This window comes from Gracilinanus agilis, chromosome 3 (genome assembly GCF_016433145.1).
Source record: "Gracilinanus agilis isolate LMUSP501 chromosome 3, AgileGrace, whole genome shotgun sequence".
NCBI lineage: Eukaryota > Metazoa > Chordata > Mammalia > Didelphimorphia > Didelphidae > Gracilinanus > Gracilinanus agilis.
The window spans coordinates 2,324,073-2,348,419 of NC_058132.1; the positions used below are offsets into that span (position 1 = coordinate 2,324,073).

General features: G+C 50.4%; 1 protein-coding gene across 1 annotated transcript; it reads left to right on the plus strand.

The window, feature by feature from the left end:
• Positions 1-7,788: 7,788 nt before the first annotated feature.
• Positions 7,789-20,779, plus strand: LOC123239302 (zinc finger protein 2 homolog). Its single transcript, XM_044666581.1, has 5 exons — positions 7,789-7,985; positions 8,277-8,370; positions 16,302-16,482; positions 17,387-17,482; positions 17,994-20,779. Exons 1-5 carry the CDS (start codon positions 7,789-7,791, stop codon positions 19,805-19,807), a joined length of 2,382 nt encoding a protein of 793 aa, XP_044522516.1. The 3' UTR covers positions 19,808-20,779.
• Positions 20,780-24,347: the final 3,568 nt, after the last annotated feature.

Consider the following 24,347-nt stretch of genomic DNA (forward strand, 5'->3'; position numbering starts at 1 on the left):
AATGTTCTCCTCCCCTGAGCCTCCTGGCTTCCTTCGTTCAGGCTCAGCTCACATCTGACCCTCAGAACAGAGCTCCTGATCCCCAACACTGCCAGAGCCTCCCTCTGAGACTCCCTCCTGTCCATACTGCAGAGTCAGTGTAGACAGCGGCTGACACTTGTCCCCCCATTAGACTGGGAGCTCCTGGGGAGCAGGGCCTGGTTCCTCCTTCCTGGTCCCCACTGAGCCCTGGGGAGGGCAACATCTGCTCTGAGGAGGACCCTGAGAAGTGCAAGAACTGGGAAGCCTCCAGGACTCTGCTCCAGGCCTGCCCTTTTAAGTGGGGTACTTCATAACAGGAGTCAGACACCGAGAAATTCAATCATTGAAACCATTCTTTATTGAAGGAAGGAAGGAAGAAAGGAAGGAAGAAAGGAAGGAAGGAAGGAAGGAAGGAAGGAAGGAAGGAAGGAAGGAAGGAAGGAAGGAAGGAAGGGAGGGAGGGAGGGTAGCGCGAGCTCCAGGCCCGGAGCCCGAAGCCCCGAGTTCCAGTCTGGTCTCAAACCCCGCCCAAGCTGTGACTAGTTAACCGCCGCTGGATGACCTCCGTTTCCTCGTCCGTCAAATGGCCCCTCCCCCTCCCAGCTCTGTGGCTAGGAAGGCGCCGGAGTGTGGAGTGCGCAGGAGAGCCCGCTCCTCCCCGCTCCTCCCCGCGTTGTCCCAGGCTTCTCTGGAGGCCTTTCGGGGGGCCTCTTGGGGGGCTTCCAGGAACCTGCGGAATCCGTTTGGATCTTTGGGGCTCCGAGCCACGAAGCCACCGGCCGTCCCCATCCTGTGCTGGTCTCGGCTTATCGGAGCGATGGAAGGGGCGCCTCGGGCCAGCCGCAAGGCCCCTCCCCCACGCTGGCCACTCCGTGGGAAAAGCGGCCTCTGTCCATCCCCCCCTTTGTTCTGGCTCCGAGAGGGCTGGGAGAGATCATCCTCGTCCCTGACCCAGATAGTGGGGTTAGACAGGCACCGCCCACAGCCTCACACACATGCACAGACACATGTGGACGCGCGCATACATACATAGACACACACACACAGGACCCGGAGGGGAAGGTGGAGGCAGCCAGTCCTGGGGGAGCGGAGCCGGCCGTGCTAGTGGGAGTCCAGGAGGAGCCCGAGGGAGGGAACGTCCAGCGAACAAGGAAAGGCGGCCACAGGAAGCGGGGATTCCAGTGTGCAGGGGAGGAGGCAGGGCATCCTCGGAGGGGAGTGGAGGGAGAGGAGCGGCCGCAGGCCGGGGGAGGGCTGGATGCTGGAGAAAGTGGGAGAATCCAGAAGAACAGCCCAGCCGGAGCTCCAAAAGAGGACTCTACACGGCGCCAACCTTGGAACCAAAGAGTGACCACAAGGTTACGGAGCCCTAACAGGCCACAGCTCCACCCTGGGGGGCTTGGATAGAGCCCGGCCCAAGGAAGAGGACGAAGCTCCTGGTCTTAGGATCCTTTAAGGAAGAGAGGAGGGGCCTTCTCAGTCTGGGCAACGAGCAGCACCGGATGGACCTGCCGCCCCTTGGAACGCCCTAAACCATGGTGCAACTCCACAAAATAAAGGGAATCAAGACCCTCTTGTGGGCGCTCTGACCTGTTCTTAGGCAGGCCACTGCTTTAGCTGATTCATCCTGATGTTCCAAGGCCATTGGAGGTGCCACAAAGCCACCAGAAACCCCTGAACCCTTGACAACTGAAATCCCATTGGAGACATGCTAATGGTCGTTGGGACTCAGATTCTTGACTTCAGGGAGATCTTGGCTGTAGAACAGCCTCTGCGCTGGAACACGGAGGCAACTTGCCAGGCCACAGAGTAGGGATCAGAGATAGAACGTCTTCTGGATTCCTCAGAATTCTGCCTCTACCCCCAGCACCAGGAGGTAACAAAAATGTAAGGGAGTGCAGAGATGCCTGAGGTTCTACAGTGGAGTCTGCTGCCCCTGCCCCATGGAGTCCAGGTGTTCCCAGGACATGGTCACTTCCCATTACGGAGAGTCCCAACCTTCATCAGCATCAAGAGGAAGAGGAAGAGGAGGGCCTTATCTGGGTCTCTCTCTTCTGTGGTCAAACTCAAGGAGCCAGAGAGGGAGCCATTGGCAGGTCAGTGGGAGAATTTCAGCCTTTTCAAAAGCTGCCACTAGTTTGTTTCCAAGCAATAATGTTGGAAGGCATTGGCAGCCATTTGGATTCAAGAGTGCAATGGCAGCCGTTCCACCCTGACTCCTCCTGGTCTCTTCTATTCCAAACACCTCCACCTCGAGTCTTCCGTCCATCCCAGCCCTTTCCTCAGACAATGACGCATTCCAGGGGGCAGAGCTGACATTTTCCCACATCTGAATCAGACAATTCGCCCTTTCCGGTGGCCCAGGCTTCATTTTTCATCACCTTTGTATGTGTCTGCTAGATCTAGATTCTTTTTTTTTTTTTAAACCCTTAACTTCTGTGTATTGGCTCCTTGGTGGAAGAGTGGTAAGGGTGGGCCATGGGGGTCAAGTGACTTGCCCAGGGTCACACAGCTGGGAAGTGTCTGAGGCTGGATTTGAACCTAGGGTCCTCCCATCTCTAGGCCTGGCTCTCAATCCACTGAGCTACCCAGCTGCCCCTAGATCTAGATTCTTGGAGGAATGAGTAGAGGAGCTGCCACTGAGAATGGGAGCAGGGGGGAGGGCTGGCAGTATTGGAACTGTGGTGGGAGAGCGAATGCTGGTCCTGGCTGTCATATTGAATCTCAGGGAGCTTGAAGTTCACCTTGGATTGACAGATAAGTCAGTTGGATGGAATGTTCCCAGGGAGGCAGGAGAGAGGCAGGAGGGGCAATCGAGAACCCTGAGCAGAAGTTCTGGGTCTTTGACCTGTGCTGAGGCTGGAGATGGGTGGATCCTGGTCTTGGAGTGAGAGGGTGCAAACATCTCTCTGCAAGCTCTTCCTGTACTTGATATACCATTTTCAACCTGTACCTGACCACCACCTCGGTGTCTCCTGTCCCTAGATAGTAGAAAGTCAATCATCTTAGACATCGAGGTTTCCCAGGGCCCGGGAGGGATCCGGGAAGTGGGCAGGAGATGAAGAAGAGGGTGGAAAGGGCGGACATAACTCAACCGTTAAGGCTGAAAATCCACAGAAGAAGAAGCTGAAGATTTCCCAGCAGTTTACCTACTCTGGTTTAGCCCTGGCCAGGCTGAACCAGAGGGAAGCTATCACTGATTCTTCGTTTGCCAGCAGTTGAGAGTTTCAATAGAAATAAGTTTAATAGGGTTTCCCATTACCTCAGTCCTCTACCCTTATCCTTCCTATTAATATATAAAGTTTAAAGTACCTCCTAAAGCAGTTTCAAAGCTTGTTTGGGAAGGGAGCCAACGCAGTCAGAATATCACCGTTATCCCAGCTGAAGAGCCCAATTTAATAATATCAATTAACCCCAGGTGGGTCCTGAAGGGATAAACCTCTTTGACCTGAAGGATCCTGCCTGGGCAACTGTTATAAGAAGTGCCATCTCGTCCTCTCTGTACATCATTTCTATTACCTCAAATAGATACAAGAGACCTCCCTTAATTATAACCCAGAAAACCGCAGCTCAGACCCCTTCATCTTAAGGCTGAAAGTGTTTACTCCAGGATGTTCCAGATGTGCCTGGAGGGTGATGGCAAAGTCATAGTGGCGATTTCAGGCTGCTACTTTTCCTGTGGGTCTGGGGTATTGCACTCTGACTGGCCTGGGAACTCTCTGCCCTGCCATGGGCATTCATGGGAATCCAGGGGAAGGGGCAGGGAAGGAGTGCCAAGATCCCCAGTGCAGCTGGGTGACGTTCCCTCCCGTGTCGTCTGTCGGATGTGCAAGATGGTTTTGGTACTTGAATGTCATTTCTCAGCCTTGCCACGTCTTCTCAGAGGAAATAAAGCCGTACCCTGCGATAGGTGCCCCCTCCCCTTCAGGCTGGGAATGCCCAGCAGACCCTTATCAACTGGAAGGCATGGTTATAATAAAGCAAAGTGAATCCTGGAGTCTTTGTACTAAATGGAGAAATCTGTATTAGTCAAGAGAAAGAAGCAGCGATTGCCAGCCAAACCACCCAAAGTCTCCAGCCACGTTGCGAGCCTTTGCTCCTGGATTCCCAGACTCAGCACGGTCCCCTCTGAGATGGGATAGACAGGAAGCGACGTGGAGAAAAGGGCTATAAAAGATGAGGCTGTAGAGGAGCCTGAGAGCTTGGCTGGGATTGATTCTTCTACTCCATTCAGTGTTGGTGGCTCGGATGGAAGACTGGTAAGACTCTTGCTCCGAAGAGACTCCCAGACTTCCCCACGAAGATTAGATCCTTGTCCGGGAGCGAGCTAAAAAAATACCCCAAGTTTGCCCCCATCCCCTGAGAACACACCACCAGGGAAGTCCCAGACTAGCTTTGTTTATGACTGAAGAATAAACCTTAAAGTACTTAATGATCCCAGTTTCGGTGGAACTAGTAGGCAGAATCGAATGTTGAGTGCCCTTTCTGTCTTAGTAGTTTTTCCCAACATTTTTATCCCACGGCTCTGATATAGACAATTTAGATAAACAAAGTCAAAAAAGCCAAATTTCTCCAAGTCGAGGTAGAATTTAGAGTTTATTAGAAGAGGGCCACGTCCTCCAGATAAACCCGGAACCTCGCACATGTTACGTAGTTGGACCTGTTGTGAGGAAGTTTGCTAAAGGATTATTTAGGAGCCCTAGCAGGCAGGGCTGGAGAATGCTGAATGGAATGGAGAAGCAGGAAGTGGGGTGAGACTCGTCCATGGTGCAGCCAATCTCCAACTGGGGAGCGGAGTTTCAGGGGCAAAGCTTGCACCCCCAGAAAGCGCTCGACCTAGGAGGCTTCGCTAGCGGCTGCCAGAGGAAACGGGGCCTCCATTAGGAAGAGGGGAGCCACCCACAGCAAGTGTCCAAAGAGGCTCCCCGTCGAGGCACTTAAGCGGAGGCTCCTGCGTGGGGGCCATTTCCGGCGCCCACACCCACGGGGGCAGCCTGTAGTTGCAGTGTCACGCTGAGTCCCGGTTCCCGAGCGGAGATGACGAGTTTTCAGTCTTTTCCCGGAGAAGTGGGACACGGTCTGGGAATGAAAGCGGGGGAGGGGGCACCGTCCACTTTCGGGGGACATTAGCGCTCCCCTCCGATGGGCGCCCAACTTTCCCTCCCTCTCTGGAGGGAGCGGCCGGTCTAGGAGTCCGGGTGCGCAGGGGACACCGCTTTCACCCCACCGGCTTCTAAAAGGGGAACCCGGCGGGCTGGGGGCGGGGACGGTTCAGATCCCCCTCCCCCTTTCGCCACAGCTGTTAACAGTGTGATGTGGGCTATACCCGGGTGTCCTGACAGAAGACACCCCGGGAAACCTCCGCGAGAAAAGAGGGTGGGAGACAGCCACAGAAGCGCAGGGGGGGCTCTGACGGAGCTCTCCAGTGGGGCTCCCCGCCCATCTCAGGCTGAAGGCTTCTGGGTCTGGGAGAAGCCCGATTCAATGGGCCTCCTCCGCAGAGGCGGGTACGGGGTGGGGGAGGCCCTGCGAGCACTCGTGGGGCCCTGAACCAGGAAGCGGCGGGGAGACGAACTCGCTCCTCTCGCCCTCTCCGGCCCAGACTCGAGGCGGGGAATGGACCGTCCGGGGCCCCAGTCGGAGGTCCAGCATTAGCTCCAGTGCGTGGCCTGTACTGGCCTCTGGGAGCCTCTGACGCACGAGGAAGAAAACGAGCGCAGCAGAGCCCTCCCCGCGGCGGGACGCCAGCCCAGCCTAGCCCTGCTCAGCCTAGCCCAGATCAGACCAATCCAGCCCTTTTTCTCGCCCTTTGGGACTTCGCGGAAGGCGAGTGGAACCGAGCTGCGCAGACGCCTTGAGGTCCCTGCTTGGCCGACTCCATTTCCCAGCAGGCTTCTGCCCCTGCCGCCCGCAGTGTTTCCGCCCGGTCTAGGCCCAGTGACTTCTGGGAGTCGTAGTTCGAAGGCGGAGCGACGCCGGCGCAGGCGCAGTATCCTGTGCGGCCCGTTGGGCTTTTTCTTCTCCGAGTGGCGGCGACGGCGGCCCCTCCAACCCCGTCAGTGAAGGCGGTGAGTGAGGGACGTAGCGCAGAGGAGGGGCGAGGACTCCCGCTTGCTGGGGGTCAGCAGGAGCAGGGATTTGGCGGAGGGGGTGGGGGAGTGGGGCGAAGAGTGGACGGGGCGCACGGGGTCAGAGGTCAGCGAGGGTCATGAGGAGCGTCCGTGGTGAAAGGCCGGCCCGGGGAGGAGGAAGCGTAGGTGAGGGTCAGGGGTCGGCGCGAGGGAGGGAGCAGGGACCCACCCCAAGCTGACCCGCGCGCCGCCTCCCCCGCCCTGCACTCCCAGCCTGCCCGAGCCCCCGCAGGGCCCCTGGCTGAGACGCGGCTTTAAATGAGGGAGAGGCCTCTGGGCCTCGGGGGACAAAGAATGGGGACCCTCCTCGGGAGGGACCCCGCCACCTCCCGGGCTTCCCGGGGGCCCCCAAACTGCAGTGAGAACACACCCAGAGCGGGCGCCTCTGGGGGAGCCCTCCTCTCCCCCTCCGGGTGCTCCCCGAGGCTACGAGCCTCCTCCTCTGGGCCGCCCTCCCGGATCCTGGGTCCCGGGATCTTGGCCCTTTTGCCCTCGCACCCTGAGGGATCGGCTCCAGGCCACAGTGGGTGTCGACCAACCCGGTGTAGACGCCCTCCCACCCCAGAAGACAGCTGGGAGAGGGGGGCGGGCAGCTGCGGCGTTACACCGAGACCTCCGGGGGCAACCCCTCCCCCCACGGGCCAGGCCTGAGGGCGGGAATGGTGGGGGCTAACGGGGAAGGGCAGGCGGTGAGGGCCGGAGGAATGGGTCCAGGGGCGGCCTGTTTCTGGCCCCCGTTCGGAGTCCGGCCGGACCCTTCTCTCATTTTTCATGACAGGCCTCTGGCACAGCCTCTGCATCTTGGGGCTCCCTCGTGCCCCTTCCTGCAGCCCCCCATCCGTGCTCCTGCCTGGGGCCCCCTTATGTCCATTTGCCCTGAGATCGGGGCTCAGAGTCAGGCATTACCTGAAGGAGCCGGGAGCCCCCTTTCCTGGGGGGCAGCTAGAGGGGGGTCTGTCTTTTCTTAGGGGTTCTCCTCCCATGGGAGCCCCCCAGGGTCTCCTGTAGACAGGACTGCCCTTCCTGAGGGGAGCCCCCGGCCTGTCACCTTAGCCTTTGGCTTGTTGGGGGGGTCACCTGAGCCTTTCTGCCCCCCCTCCCTACTTGGGCCACCCCCCTGTTGAGCCGAAGAGCCCCAAAACTACCTGCACGAGATTTTGTTTGACCAACTTTTCATCTCTGTGATCTTTGGGGGGGCTCTTCTGTTGAAGGGGTGCAAGGCCGGCCTCCGGGGGCACCCCAGAGGTCACTGCGGGACATTAGAATCTCCTTCTGGGTCTGGGGCCTCTCCTGGACAAAGGCTGGGCCTGGGAAAGCTCTAACCCTTGAGCCACCTCCCCCTCCTGGCCAGGTTCTTCTATCCTTCCTCTCTCTTAAGGGGTCAGAAGCATCCTGTGCTGTCCTGCCGAGTCCCTGCTCCCACCCATCCACCCCCCCAGCGATCTGGAGGCCCCTCCATGCCTCTGTCCCAGGCCTGCTGGAGGCCAGAAGTGCTCCCAGCCTGGGGCTGGGCTCTTCCCTCAGGTCTGCCCTTCCTCAGTCTGGCCAGGCTCAGGGAAGGGGGGACCTCGGACTCTCAGATGCCCAGAAATGCCCCCTCCCTGCCCAGTGCAGTCCTACATCCTTGGCCTCGTACATGACCCGTCCGGGATGCCCACGAGGTCTGCGGCTGACGTCTGCTGGGTCAGTGGCGGGAGGGAGCTGCCCGTCTTCACTTCTGTCCCCCTGGAGAAAAGGCGGCGAGGGCGATGCGGCACCTTTTATGGCCGTGTGGCCAGACCCCAGGATTCAGAGTCCACCCCAAATTGGGGTCCTTAGAGCCCCCTGTGCCGGGTGAGTGAAGCCAGGCTGCCAGGGAGAATCCAGATGGACTGAGATGCAGGAGGGGGCCGAGGGGACAAGAAAGAAGGGGGTGATGATGTCAGGCGCCTGCTGCGTGCCTGGGCTCTCTGCCCCCAGGGAGTCTCCAAAGAAGGGGGGACTGGCGGGACGGCAGAGACGAGCCAGAGCCCTTATTCTCCTGCCTGGGGGCTCCCACTCTCTGGGGCCCCAGGGCCACACTCAGTGGGTACAGGGGATTCACAGGGCACATCCGCACTCACGCAGCCTTTCTCCCCCTCTTAGCTGTGCCTCGTGCCGTGCCCGCTGTCGTGCAGAGAGGAGCCTCTCTCAGGCCGAGGGAGCCATGGTGCCCAGGGGCCTGGCAGTGCCAAGCCAGGTAAGTGTGCCGCACCCTGTCCCCATTTTAAAAAGGTTGTTTTGTGCTTCCCGGGGACTGTCTGTCCATCCATCCATCCCCCCATCCCACCCCAGACGAGGCATGTTTGACAAAACTGGGGGGTGGGGAGGGCCTGCATGCCTCGCTTTCTCCTCCTTCCTCCACATCGCTGCGTCTCTGGCCCTGCATGCTTCAGCCTGGCCTCTCCCTGGTCCAGCACCGCTGAAGCCCCCAGCAGCCTGGCTGTTCCCCTCCTGATGGGCACCCACAGAGAGCTGCCCTCTGCATCTTAGGGCACGGGGGTGGCGGGGGGGCGGTGTCCTTTCCCTGATCCCCCCCAGGGTGCCATGACTGGTCTGAGGCAGCTCTTCCCTTTTCTGCCCAGCCAAGGCCCGGCCTGGGTTTATCCCGAACCCTTGACCGCCCCAGGGAAGAGAGGACAGGACAGAACATTTCTCAGGTGGCTTTTAGACTTTCAGCTCCGAGGACAGAAGCCACACGAGCCTTTGTTGGGGGTCCAGGTCAGACTGGACAGTCCTCAAGGCCCTGCCAGCTCCGCACCTCTGTGCTGTGGCAGCCACCCCTGAAGGTCCAGAGGGCTGTCCCAGGGTTTAGGTTTGCCCGGCTGGGCCCAGGACACCAGGACTTTGTTGCTAAGTGGTGCAGCGAGCCTTTGGCAACAGAGTCCAAGGGGACTGACCAGACCACCTTCTCAGTCATGGATGATAAGCAGCTTTCTGTGAAGCCCCCAGCGAGCTCAGGGCACCCATCAGGCACTGGGCTGCCCCTTCCCTTGGAAGAGCCAAAGAGGCCTCCCCACCGCCAAGAGAACAACTTCTTACACTGGCCCTTCGGTGTGTGTGTACATGCATGTACATGTTCATATACATGTGCTGGGGTCAGGCATGTGCGCACATACCAGGGAGAGTGGGGGCAGCCAAGACCCTTCATTCCCTCAAGGGACTGATCACTAGAGCTGGGTAGGTCCCAGGGTGCAGGGACAAGAGTGGCCAAGAGCCCCAGCCCTGTCTCTGTCCCCCCCAGCCAGGGCTGTCCTTTGAGACCCAATCCAGGAGGCCCTTTGTTGGCCGGGGTTTTGTTTTACCTTTATTTTTCATATTTTCCATGATTCCTGTTCTCTCCTCCCCCCTCCTGGAGCTGACAAACAATTACCCTGGGTTCTACATGTGTTGTTGCTCAGAACCTATTTCCAGCTTATTCATTGATGCAGTAGACAGATCTTATAATGCCCAAACCCCCATCACAGCCCCATCAAATCACCTGATTTATCCTCTGCTTCCCTTGTGCATTTCTGCTCCCACAGTTCTTCCTCTGGATGTGGATAGCATCTTTCTCCTGAGTCCCTCCGGATTGTCCCGGGTCATTGCATTGCTGCTAGTAGCAACATCAGTTGCATTCAGTCAATGTATCAGTCTCTGTATATAATGTTCTCCTGGTTCTGCTTCTTTCGCTCTGCATCACTTCCTGGAGGTTGTTCCAGTTCACATGGGATTCCTCCAGTTCATCCTTCCTTTCAGCACAATAGTATTCCATCACTGTCCTATAGCACAATTTGTTCAGCTATTCCCCAATGGAGGGATACCCCCTCATTTTCCAATTTTTTTCCACCACAAAGAACATGGCTATGAGTATTTTTGTGCATGTATTTTTCCCTATTATCTCTGTGGGGTACAAACCCAGCAGTTGTATGGCTGGATTAAAAGGCAGGCAGTCTTTTAAAGCCCTTTGTGCATAGTTCCAAATTGCCCTCCAGAATGGTTGGTACAATTCACAACTCCACCCGCAATGCATTAATGTCTCAAATTTGCCATATCCCCTCCAACCTTTATACTTTCCTTTGCTGCCATATCAGCCAGTCTGCTGGTATCTCAGCATAGTTTTAATTTGCATTTCTCTATCAGGAGGGATTTAGAACACTTTGTGATTATGGATAATTTTGATTCCTTCATCTGAAAACTGCCTGTTCATATCCTTTGACCATTTGTCAATTGCAGAATGGCTTGGTTTCTTATCAATTTGACTTATTTCCTTATATATTTGAGAAATTAAACCTTTGCCAGATAATTTTGTTATAAAATTTTTTCCCCAGTTTGTTGCTTCCCTTCTGATTTTGTTTGTACAAAATCTTTTTAATATGAACAAAATTATTCATTTTACATTTTGTGATGTTCTTAAATTCCTTCCTTTTCCACAGATCTGACAGGTATACTATTCTATGTTCACCTGATTTATTTATGGTTTCACTCATTATATTTAAGTCATTTACCTATTTTGAATTTATTTTGGTATAGGGTATAAGATGTTGATCTAAACCTAGTTTTTCCCATACTGTTTTCCAATTTTCCCAGTAGTTTTTGTTACATAGTGAGTTCTTGCTCCAAAAGCTGGGATCTTCAGGTTTATCAGACACTAGTTTACTGAGGCCATTTACCCCTAGTCTATTCCATTGATCCACCCCTCTGTCTCTCAGCCAGTACCATACTGTTTTGATGATCACCTCTTTATAGTATAGTTTAAGATCTGGTACTGCCAGGCCCCCCATCCTTGACATTTTTTTTCTTTAGTTACCTTGATATTCTTGATCTTTTCTTCTTCCTGATGAATTTTGTTATTTTTTAAAATAGTTTTTATTTTGATAGGTATGGTACTGAACAATTAAATTAATTTAGGTAGGATTGATATTTTTATTATATTAGCTCATCCTACCCATGAGCAATCAATGTTTTTCCAATTGTTGAGATCTAATTTTATTTGTATGAAAAGTGTTTTGTAGTTGTGTTCATACAATTCCCAAGTTTATCTTGGCAGATAGATTCCCAAATATTTCGTATTGTCTACAGTGATTCTTTTTTTTTTTTTTTTTTTTTACCCTTAACTTCTGTGTATTGGCTCCCTGGTGGAAGAGTGGTAAGGGTGGGCAATGGGGGTCAAGTGACTTGCCCAGGGTCACACAGCTGGGAAGTGTCTGAGGCCGGATTTGAACCTAGGACCTCCCGTCTCTAGGCCTGACTCTCAATCCATTGAGCTACCCAGCTGCCTCCCCTACAGTGATTCTAAATGGTGTTTCTTTTTCTAACTCTTGCTGCTGAGTTTTGTTGTAAATACATAGAAATGCTGATGATTTATGTGAGTTTATTTTATATCCAGCAACTTTGCTAAAAATTAATTATTTCTACTAGCTTTTTAATTGATTTTCTAGGATTCTTTAAGTAGACCATCATATCATCCCCAGAGAATAATATTTTGGTCTCCACTTTGCCTATTTTAATGCCTTATTTTTCTTCTCTAATTGCTACAGCTAGTGTTTCTAGTACAATATTAAATAATAGTGGTGATAATGGGCATCCTTGCTTCACTCCTGATCTTATTGGGAGGGCTTCTAACTTGTCCCCATTGCAGATGGTACTTGCTGATAGTTTTAAATATCTACTGTTTATTATTTTGAGGAAAGGCCCTTCTATACTTTCCAATGTTTTTAATAGGAATGAGTGTTGTATTTTGTCAAGTTTTTTCTGCATCTTTTAAGGTAATCATGTGATTTCTGTTGGTTTGGTTGTTGATATGGTCAATTATGTGGATGGTTTTCCTAATATTAAACCATCCTTGCATTCCTGATTTAAATCCCACCTGATCATAGTGAATAATCCTCATGATATATTGCTATAGTCTCTTTTTTAGTATTCTGTTTAAGATTTTTGCATCTATGTTCATTAGGGAGATTGGTCTGTAGTTTTCTTTCTCTGTTTTTGGTCTGTCTGGCTTTGGAATCAGTACCATATTTGTGTCATAAAAGGAATTTGATAAGACTTCTTTGCTTATTTTGCCAAATAGTTTGTATATTATTGGGATTAGTTGTTCTTCAAATGTTTGATAGAATTCATTTGTGAATCCATCTAGCCCTGAGGATTTTTTTTTTTTTAGAAAGTTCCTTGATGGCTTGTTCAATTTCTTTTTCTGAGATGGGATTATTTAAGTATTCTATTTTCTCTCTTGTTAATCTGGGCAGTTTATATTTTTGTAAATATTCATCCATTTCACCTACATCATCAGATTTATTGTCGTAATTGGGCAAAATAGCTCCTAATAATTGCCTTAATATCCTCTTCATTAGAGGTGAAATCCACCTTTTCATGTTGGATACTGGTGATTTGATTTTCTTTCTTTTTTAAAATCGCTTTAAGTGGGCAGCTTAATGGCTCAGTGGATTGAGAGCCAGGCCTAGAATCAGGAGGTCCTAGGTTTAAATCTAGCCTCAGATACTTCCTGGCAGTGTGACCCTGGGGAAGTCACTTAACCCCCATTGCCTAGCCCTTACCACTCTTCTGCCTTGGAACCAATATACAATATTGATTCTAAGACTGAAGGTAAGGGTTTTTTAAAAAATCACATTAATGAATACTTTATCTGTTTTATTTGTTTTTTTTTTTCCCATAGAACTTGTTCCTAATCTTATTGGTTCACTAGTTCTTTTACTCTCAATTTTACCAAATTTTCCTTTGATTTTTAAGATTTCCAATTTAGTTTTTGTGTAGAGATTTTTAATTTGTTCTTTTTCTAGTTTTTGTTTCTTTTAGTTGCATGCCCAGTTCATTGATCTCCTTTTTCTCTTGTTTTGTTGATACAAGCACTCAAGGATATAAATTTTCCCTGAGTGCTGCTTTGGCTGTATTCCTTAAATTTTGATATGTGGTCTCCTCACTGTAATTTTCTTCAATGAAATCAGTGATTGTTTCCATGATTTGTTCTTTGACCCATTTGTTTTGAAGAATTAGATCATTTAGTTTCCAATTAACTTTTAATTTGCCTCTTCTTAAACCCTTATTAATGATAATTTTTATCACATTATGATCTGATATGATTGCATTTGTTATTTCTGCTTTTCTGCCTTTGTTTGCGATGTTTTTATGCCCTAGTACATGGTCTATCTTTGTATATGTATCATGTGCTGCTGAAAAGAAGGTATATTCCTCTTTGTCCCTACTCAATTTTCTTCAGATATTTATTAGCTCTAATTTTTCCAGTGTTTCTATTACTTCCCTTCTTATTTATTTTTTGGTTCAGTTTATCCAGTTCTGATAGGGGAAAGTTGAGGTCCCCCACTAGTATGGTTTTACTGTTTATTTCCTCCTCAAGCTCCTTTAGTTTCTCCTTTAAAAATATGGATGCTGTATCATTTGGTGCATATATGTTGAGCACTGATATTTCTTTTCTCTACTGCCTTTTTTCAAGATGTCATTACCCTTATCTCTTAATCAAATCAATTTTTGCTTTAGCTTTGTCTGAGATCGTAATTGCTACTCCTGCCTTCTCAGTTGCAGCCTAATAGATTCTGCTGTAGTCTCTTGCCTTCACCCTGTATGTGTCTACCTGCTTCGTGTGTTTCTTGTAGACAACATATGGTAGGATTCTGGTTTTTAATCCACTCTGCTATGTACTTCCATTTATAATCCATTACCATCTGTGTCTTCCCCTCCGTTTTGACTTCCTCTTTTAATCCTGCCCTTTCTCCTTTCACTCTGTTCCTCCCCTCCAGTGTTTTACTTTTAATCAGTTCCCTCCCTCCCACTCCATTATTTTACTCCCCTGCTTTACCCCTTCCCTTCTTATTCCCCTCCTACTTCTCTAAAGGTTTTTGATCACACCTGCCCTCTGCCTCCCACTCCCTTATATTATTCCTCTCCCCAGCACCCTGTTTATTATTCCCCTTCTACTTCTCTGTGGGGTAAGATACAATTCTATACCCCAATGAATCTGGCTGTTCTTCCCTCACTGAGCCACCCTCTTCCTTCCATTGTAGTAGTTTCCCCCCTGTCCCCCCCCCCAGCCTCTTCATTTGATATAATTTGCCCCATTTTACAATGAAATTCTGAAAGAGTTGCCTTAGAAACAGACTGACAGATGAGCATTTCCTTTCCTTTAGCCCCCTCTTTAAAAAGTTTGCCCATCACCGAGTCAAACCGTTAATTTTTAATCCTTATACCTGAAAGAATATTGTCAGTTTTTATCTTGGTTGTAGACCCAGTTCCCTTGCCTTCTGAAATATATTCCAAGTCTTCTAGTCCTTCAATGTGGAAGCCGCCAGATCCTGTGTGGTCCTTGCTGGGGCTTCATCATATCTGGATTGTTACTTTCTGGCTGTTTGTGGTATTTTCTCCTTGGCCTGGGAGTTCTTGAACATGGCCATAACATTTCTGGCATTTGTCATTTGGGGATTTATTAAAGGAGGTGATCTATGGATTCTTTTTGTTTTTGTTTTTTTGTCATAACTTTCAGGTAGTCCAATAATTCTTAAATTGTCTCTCCTGGATCTATTTTCCATGTCAGTTGTTTATTCTATGAGATAATTCATTTTTTTTCCCATTCTTTTGATTTTGTTTTATTGTTTCTTGATATCTTGTAAAGTCCTTAGTTTCTATTTGCCCAATTCTGATTTTTAAAGACTGAATTTCTTCTATGGCCTTTTGATCCTCCTTTTCCATTTGGTTCATTCTTTTCATGGCATTCTTCATATGATTTTTTTGTCTCTTTTTCTACTAAGTCAGTTCTTTTTTAAAGACACCTTTTTCTTCATTGGATTTTGGTGCCTCCTTTTTCAGTTGACCAATTTTGCTTTTTAAAGGTATTTTCTTTTTTACATTTTTCTTCAAGCTGTCTTATTTAATTTTTAAAATTTTTTCTTTAGTTCTTCCAGAATGTGAGCTCAATTCCCAGTTTTTTGGGATTTTTGTTTTTTGTTTTTAGGTTTTGCTTGTAGTTCCTTGTATCTCATCATCCTTTGTTGATTCTGACCTTTGCTCTTTTCCCCTGTAGAAGCTTTCAATAGTTGTCTTCTTTTTCTGTTGCTTACTCATTTTCTCAGCCCCTTGTTTTTGTTTTTCTTTTTTTTTTCTGCCTGTGAACCAAGTTTGGCAAGTCTCTGTTCTACTCATTTATTGGATTAGACCAGTTGAGCTAATCTGCCCTGGGGCTAAGTCTTCAATGTAGCCAGCCTCCTAGGCCAAAGTGCCCAGCCAGGTGGACCCTGGGTCCTCCATGTCAGCTGTAGTCAGAGCCTGGGACCTCAAGGGATGAATCTGAGGTTCTCCTTTGCAGGTGCAGCCCCAGTCCTGGGATCCCAAAATCAGCCTACATGCACCTCCCCACCTCCATCCTTGAAAGTCAACTCTCTGCTTCCCTTTCAGTTGTATTCAGTGGGAAATCCCTGAGACTCCATCCTACTGTTGGGTTTGGGTTCCCATCTGTATAAGAAAGACCAGTGTGGCAGGAGAGTCCGAGCCGCCATCTTGGCACCGCCCCCTCTTTGCTGGGTTTTGCTGCCCTGACTGCTGCTGCTTGTCAGAGATCCTGGCCCGCTCCGTGCCCTCCCTGCCACCGGCCCTCTGTCGCACATCCCCCAGGGCCAGCAGGGGTGTTTCCTGGGGCCATGCTGTTCCTCCTTCCCAATTTCCCACCCAGCGACTGCCTGTGTCATGAGAAAAGCATCTCTGTGTGTCCAAGCCGCAGTTGGCCCTTGTGGTGGTGAGCTCTTGGATCCATGGAGGCACTGCCCAAAGGCCCAGAGGCCCTCTCTTTGTCCTCCCCTTGGGTCAGTTGTGCTCCTCCCACAATGGTTGTCCCCTGGCTGGGCACTCGCTTCTCCAGACCGGGGGGGGGGGCAGCCCCCTCCCCCAGAATGGGGCACAAGGCGGGTGGGGGGCTGCTCCGGAGCCGTCCGTGGTTAGAGCAGGTCTGCTGGCGTTTAGTGGGTATCCCTGTGCCCGCCGCTAGGCGGACGCCAGGGAACAGGAGCCCCCACCTTCTGGGCACTGAGATGAAATGAGGACAAGCTAGAGAAGGAGCAGGGAGGTGGGGAGCGAGGGGACCCGGGTCTGCTGGGAGCCTGGAGTCGGGGTGTCCCGGACCCTTCCTAGCCCATCTGCCGCCACGCTGTGGGCGTCACAGGGTGTCTGGCCTTGCAGGACCTCGTGACCTTCCAGGATGTGTCCGTGGACTTCACCCGCGATGAGTGGATGCGCCTGGACCGTCCTCAGAGGGACCTGTACCGGGACGTGATGCTGGAGAACTACCGGAACCTGGTCCTGGTCTCCCTGGGTAAGTCACTTCCAGGGCCCATCCCCGCACCCACCTCCCTCGGGGGTCGTGAGGTGCAGACGGAGAATGTTTGTAGATGGCTCGGCTCCAGGCCTGGCCCAGGGTGCCCGTTCCTGTGGTGCTGCAGGTGCCTTCTTGGATGTCCGGAGAGACCGTCCTTTGTGACTCGAACACCTCCCGCCCCCTTTGGATCCTTCTTCTGATGGGCAGCTCAGTAGTTCCTTGGACACGTGGCCGTGCATCTCCGGGAGCCTCTCCAGCGTTGGCGGCTGCGCCCCGGCTTCATGACACTTAGTTCATTGTTTCCAAACTTTCCGGTGACGTACATAAACAATTCTGGCCAGTTGGGCTTCCGATTCTCTCCTCCCCTTCCCTGAGCCGGTTTGTACCAGAGCTGCCACAGCCCACGTCCAGCATAGACTCCCGAAGGAGACAGCAGCCGTGGGCTTCAGTCCTCCTCCAGGACTTTGGTCAGGGGGTCCGGCCTCGTCCCGGCTCTGTCCTCCTTTCTCCTGGTGCTCCAGGATGCCCACACAGCGCCGTTGGGGAGCCCCAGCCCTGAAGAGCTGCTCCCTGGACTCTGGGCCAGCGCCGTGCGTTTATGGAATGCTTGCTGAATGCATCGATTGCCCTTCCGAAAAGAGATTCGGGACGGGTGATCGCCGGGTGTCCCCCTCCAGGTCTCCGGGGAGGGCGGCCTCCCTGCTGCCGTTCTCACCACAAACTCTCCTTCGGTCCGGCCATCGATCCTTCCTGGCTGTGTGCGCTTGGGCAGGTCGCCTAGGAAATGAGGCCAGAAAGAGCAGCCGCTACACGGCGCTGGGGCTGGTCAGGGGGAGAAGGAGGCGCAGAGCATCCTGGGCCTTGCCTAACCCCCCCTTGTTGTTTTTCTTCCCACAAGCAGGGCGCCCGATTTCCAAACCAGACGTGATCTCCCGGCTGGAGCGAGGAGGGATACCGTGGGTGCTGAAGAAAGGAGCCACAGGACTAGCGGCTTCTGGTGAGTGAGGTCAGGGCGGCAGAGGCCAAGTGCTCGTGGCACACACAGGTTTGCTGGCCAGGCAGGAAGAAGCGGAGCTCTCAGAGCGGTCACTTGGGAGTTTTTAATGGCCCACGTGCCTACGAGGAGAGGCTACGGCCGTCTGTCCTCGAGAAGCTGCCTCAGGTTCAAGAAAACACTTTTCTAATGAAATTTTGTTTTCTGTTCCCAATTCTCTGCCTCCCCCATTTATTATTGGCCAAATGCCTTAAGAAATGTAGGCAGCTGCCCACCCCTTGGCTGACCTAGCCAGCTAAAACTCCCGGAAGAAGGGAACTGAGTGGAGCTGTTCTGTTTTGTGAGAAACAGACTGGGTGACCCAGAGTTCAGGGTCCAAATGAGAAAATACATGGGTGGGCAGGACTGGTACAAATGGGAAGAGCCACTTTTATTTCACCCCCTGCTTAAAAGTCTGACCGTTGTTGATGAGGAAGACAGGACTAAATGTGCTGCCATTTTCTTCTCCTTTCAGCCACGGAGACAAAGTCTGAAACCAAGGAGTCTGTTTCAAAGCTATTCCTGTCTCTGGAGGCATCCTCCCTGGAGAGAACCGTGAAGGATAGTCCTCAAGGGTGCAAGTCGGGACAAGCTGGTGAATACAGCAGCCGGTCAGAACAGCAGGTGGGGAACCAGGAGGTCGAGTCCAGGCACAGCAGAGTGACCCCCAAGAAAATCCCCAACAAAGGAAAAGGCCACGAATACAAGAAGTTTGGAAGATTCAGCCTAGAGGCAAACATTTTTCCTCAACAGAAACTTCCTCGAGGAAAGTTGCTCCGTAAAAACGATGGCCGTGGAAAGAGTTTCAAACAGTATTCAGACCTGGCAAAAGGCACAAAAATCTCCTCAGGGAAGAGACTTTCGAAGTACGATGAATGTAGTAGTAAGTCCTTTGGTCATGACGTAGACCTTCTGCAATATGGCATGCAGAACGGAGAGAAGCCTTATGAATGTCGTGAATGTGGGAAAGCCTTTAGCCGGAGAACAAACCTCACCGTCCATCAGAGAATTCACACTGGAGAGAAACCTCACAAATGTACTGAGTGTGGGAAGGCCTTCATCCAGAGTGCACAGCTTACAGTCCACCAGAGGATTCATACTGGGGAAAAGCCACACAAATGTGGGGAGTGTGGGAAGGCCTTCATCCAGAGAGCCCAGCTGGCTGTCCATCAGAGGATTCACACTGGCGAGAAGCCCCACAAGTGTAATGAATGCGGGAAGGCCTTTATCTCTAGGACACACCTGACCGTCCACCAGAGAATTCATACTGGAGAGAGACCCTATAAATGTAACGAATGTGGGAAGGCCTTCATCCAGAGGGCCCAGCTGGCTATTCATCAAGGCACTCACATTGGGGAGAATCCCCATATATGTAGCGAATGTGGCAAAGCCTTTAACCACATATCAGCCCTTCATTCCCATCAAAGAATTCACACCGGAGAGAAGCCTTTCAAGTGTAGTGAATGCGACAAAGCCTTCAATCACTACTCTTCACTGGCACATCACCAGAAAATCCACATCAGAGGGAATCCTTTCGAATGTAATGAATGTGGGAAAGCCTTCAACCGGAGATCCTTTCTCACTTACCACCAGAGGATTCACACTGGAGAGAAGCCTCACAAGTGTAACGAATGTGGGAAAGCCTTCAGCTACAAGTCTTCCCTCACCCAGCATCAGAAAATTCATACAGGAGGCAAACTCATCTGTAACGAATGTGGGAAAGCCTTTAATGGCAAAGCACTCCTCATGTACCACCAGCGAATTCACACCGGAGAGAAGCCCTACAAGTGTAATGAGTGTGGCAAGGCCTTCAACTGCAATTCCTCCCTGACTCACCATCAGAAAACACATACTGGGTGGAGACCTTATGAATGTACTGAGTGTGGGAAAGCCTTCAGCAGGAGCACGCACCTCACGGAACATCTGAGAATCCACACAGGAGAGAAGCCCCATAAATGCAATGACTGTGGGAAGGCTTTCATCCAGTTCACCCATCTAACTGTCCATCAGAGAATTCATACCGGAGAGAAGCCCCACAAATGTAACGAATGTGGAAAGGCCTTCAAATACAGGTCATCCTTTACGTCCCACCGAAGAATTCATACTGGAGAGAAGCCTCATAAGTGTAATGTGTGTGGGAAGGCTTTCACCCAGATCACACATCTCACCGTGCACCAGAGAACTCATACTGGAGAGAAACCTTATGAATGTAATGTGTGTGGGAAAGCCTTCAAACACAGCTCCTCCCTGACTTCCCATTACAGAACTCATGTTGGGGAGAAACGATAAGTCAGTGAGTGTGGGTCATCCTTTCCCCTTCATCAGCGTCAGAGATTACAAACGGTATAAAAGTCCAAATGAGAATTTTCAACCACTCCTCACCTCTTACCATCCAGGAATTCCTCTTGCAGAGAAGCCTTATAAAAACAGCCCTGTGAATGTAAGGAGTGTGGAATCACCGAAGTAGGAACAGTTCCCATCCTGGCCATCCCGAGACTTTTCCCCTTTCCTCAAGGCTCTTCTAAGCCCAGCGCCTCCCATTTAGAGCTGGTAACAGCTGCGTATCTCCCAGTGTACAGTCTCTCAGCCTCACGCCTCACCCCTCAGTCCTTGACCTTATCTTCTTTGGGTCCTACGAGAAGCTTATCCTTCCTTTGTGCTTGTGCCCTGGAGCCCATCCTTTCCTGCCTCTTCCAAACTCTTCTGTCTCTTTGGTCATTTCCTTATCCTGAAAATCTTCTTAGCCATCTGCAAGCATCCTTGTCTCTCTGGTACTTCAAAACAAAATGCTTCCTTCTCTGTCATCACAGCCATTTATTTCCCTGGCTTCTTCTGCACACTTACTGCAAATGTTCTCTTTCAAGAGACATTTCCAGCATCCTACTGAACCTAATCTAAAGGTCCCAATGACTTGTCCCCAGTTATAATCAATATCTAGTCAGTTCTCATCTTCCTCAGCCTCTTTGAAGCATTAGACATTGCTGGCAATTCTGTCCTCCCTTGGCTCCAGGAAAGCTGCTCTGCCCAGATTTTCTCACCTCTTTCATTGTCTCTTTAAATAGTTCATTCCCTTTCAGACTCCTTAAGGTAGGGTAAGGTGCCCCAACATTCTGTTCTTGGCTCTGATTTCTCTCAACATGTTTTGCAATTGAACCTTTCCCAACTTGAGCCATATGTCTGTGCAGCTAACATGTTACTCCATTTCATACACCTCTTCAGTGCATTCTGACTTGTTTCAGAGATAGAGGTCTTGAAATAAAATTCTAGCTCTTGTTCTACTGTTTTTGTGGTTAGAAAGTCTCTTCTAAAGACTGAAGTTCCCCATAGAGATAATGAAGGAGTTGGACCATATTGCCCTCTGAGGACTCTTTAGTTCTAAATCTGATATGATCCCAAGTCTCAATGTACTAGATCTGTCCCACTGTTCTGACTTGGAGAACTTTGAATTCTCCCTACAATCTACTGTGCTAGCTATCCTTCCCCACTTGATCTGCACTACAGGTAAGTATCTATCATTCTCTGCCTTTATCTAAATTATTGAAAATGTTAAACTACACGGGGAAAAGCTAAGGCCATTGGTTCACTCCTGTGGAGAGCCCTTTCCAAGTTGACTTTGAACCATAACTGATTACACTTTGAGTTCAGATGTTCATCCAGTTCAGAAATTGCCAGTTTTGTCATTTGCTTTTTTGATTTTTTTTTTTTAAACCCTTACCTTCTGTCTTGAAGTCAATTGTGTATTGGCTCCAAGGCAGAAGAGTGGTAAGGGTAGGCAATGGGGGTCAAGTGACTTGCCCAGGGTCACACAGCTGGGAAGTGTCTGAGGTCAGATTTAAACCTAGGACCTCCCGTCTCTAGGCCTGGCTCTCAATCCACTGAGCTACCCAGCTTCCCCCCGCCCTTTTTTTTTTTTTTTTTTTTTTTTTTTTTAAATTTTTACTTTCTGTCTTAGGATCAATACTGTAGTAGATTGGTTCCAAGGCAGAAGAGCAGTGAGGATTAGGCAGCAGGGTGGGGTTAAGTGATTTGTCTAGGGTCACACAGCTCATAAGTATCTGAGTTCAAGTTTGAACCCAAGCCCTCCTGTCTCTGGCCCTAGCTCTCAGTCTACTGAGCCCCCCAGCTGCCCCTGTCACTTAGCTTTTCCACTTCCTTCAAGTGTAAGAATAGCACGGGAGACTGCCAGATGATTTGCGAAAATCTAGGTTAATGAGCTTATATTTCTTTGTTTTTGCGATTATCCAACTTCTTAGAATGGCCTGTGCCTGAACAGAAATCTTGTAATTGCTCTGGCAGTCTCAATTGTACAGTCTGGAAGTTAGCTGGGAATTGAGGTCCAGCCTCCAATGTGTAAGCTGTTCTTCCTCTTTTGAAAATAGCCCCTTTGTCCTTTTGCAAGTCTGCAGTAGCTCTTCTTCCCACCAAGATCTTTTCAGAGATCATTGGCAAGAGCAGCTCAGTGATCACATCAACAATTATTGCAGAACCGGCATTTAGCTGGAAAAAAACACAACTGGTGAAATAAGAGTGGACCATTTGGGGCTTTTCTCCATGGGCATTGCCTCCTGCCCCAAGCAATTGTCCTTTTTCTTGGTGGGCCTCTTTTTCTTGGGTCCACAGACAGGCCCCACGCTGCCCAGAGCTTAGCAGGCCTGACACTTTCCCACAAGACCAGACCACTTTTGTATTCCTCCTCCATCCCACTTTAACATTTCCCTTATACTCTCTGGTGTGCTTGGAATTTCTCCTTTGTGAATGTCTACCTGTCCTTTAGAGCCCAAATCAAACATCTGTGCCTCCCAGCCTTCTCACCATTGTTAAGGATCTTACACACATACCTGGAACCTTATAAAGTAGTTTGTGCCTTTTCAAGGCACGTGTCCTGTATTCAGTTTTCCTAATGAAAAGGGAACCACTTGGACAAGGGACCACCTTTCTAGATGTAGTTGAATGAAAAGGGAACAAAGACAACAGGCATCTGTACAAGTCCAAGCAGATTCTTTATGGAAGGAGAGGTGGGGGTCTGTGTTGCAGAGCTTCCTTTGTAATGAGTTGTGGTCACCAAAAGGGCCATCCAGGACCATCCAGGAAAAAGCAAATCAAAGAAAGCATTTCTGGCCAGACTGTCACATAGGGTTGGTGCATCAGCTCATTTGTGTGGGGCAGGCCTTGCCAATGACTGCTGAACGGAATCAAAGGAAGAAAGCAGGGCCAGTTATGTTTGGGAAATTGCAGTGCTTCTAAAGGCCCCAAGCTGGCCCAAAATGACCCCAAAAGGCCATCTTTTCAGCACAGAATTTTCCCTAGAGATGTGCAGAAAATGGCAAGCGACAAGTGTGGCTGCTGCCCATTTCCAGGAAGAAGAGGTATACAGTTATTGGGTTGGTCTTGTTGCCGCCTGAGGGCCCCACTGGTGTTGGAAATGTGAGGGAAAAGGGAGGTGATGCTTGGAACAATGTAGCCCAACCTGAATCCAGTGCAGATGGGCTCTGCAATTGGGAGCCCGAGCCCGAAGAGATCACAGGACCATGTTCTTTGTCGATAACATCCTCTCATTCGGCTGTTCGTTGGGCAGGGACCAGGTTTTTATCTACGTTTTCTATGTTCCCCTTGGAATTAGCACAGCTTCTGTGCACATAGGATACTTAATAAATTAAAAGTCAATTTTATGGTGTGACAAGTTGTGGCGTGCGAGCCTTACTGAAGTCAGTGGATTCAGAGTGGAAAAATCTAGGACGGGTTCTCTGGCTTTGCTTAAAGCCCTCCAAGGTTGTGCTTTTGCTGAGCCCTGAATTTGTGTCTATTGAACCCTGCCAGTCCAAAATCCCCATTCCCAGGCAGGAAGCATCCCTGGCAGTGATATAGGACTTCTGTTGCCTCGAGTCACTACGTTTGGCCAATAAAGGAATTCCAACCTGTAAGCCTTACCCCAGGGATTTGTGTGTTAGATACATTTTTTACATGCTTCCCTTCCGTAAACGACTCAATTCTAAAACCAGAGTGGCAAGGGCTAGGCAGACAGTGTCCCAGAGCTAGGAAATAACCGAGGCCAGATTTGAACCCACGTCCTGACCCCAGGCCTGGTGTTCTGTCCACTCTGCTGCCTAGCTGCCCCTGAAAGGTCTTTAACGTGACGGCATTGTTAGGTTATGTAAGGTCGGGATGGGGCTTTGAGTTCTATCCTCAAAGCACACCATACAACCTACCCCATTTCTGTCCGGATCTTCAGGTAGGAAAAGAAAAAGTGTGCTCGTGCCAAAAGATGGTAGTGGGGAGATTGGGCGGGCATTGGGGGCAAGGATGGCAGGGATGGGGATCCCTAGAGGGAGGGAGGCAGAGATCCTTTCCCCTAACAGAAGTTAGCCATTCGCTTTTCCCCAGAAGCTGTTTTCTCATGTTTCCTAACAGTCTAGGTAAGTAACTGTCAGAGCTCGCGCCAACAAAACAATTCCCGAAGTGGAAGATCATCTCCCTGAGAAATCATAATCCCAGCCTAGAAAGAAGCTCAGGAAACTGGGGCGCGGGGGAGTCGAGGCATGGGCTTGACCACCATTCGCTTCCTGGCTATTTTCAGACCCGACACATGCTTCTCTCTGGCCATCCTCCTTCCAGGGGCTCTTCCTCTGGAGTCCTGGGCACCCATAGATGAGCTTTTGCCCAACCTTGCCTGGAAATCGGCTCAACCTCTCTCCTGTTTCCAAACCAGGGCTGAGGCCTCATTGCTCTTTCTAGCTTGCCTCTATTGGTCATCTATGCAGTATTCGGTTTGGACAGAGGAAACCAGCATCCCCGGGTTAATGCCAGGTGCCCTCTGGCACCAATCCCAGCA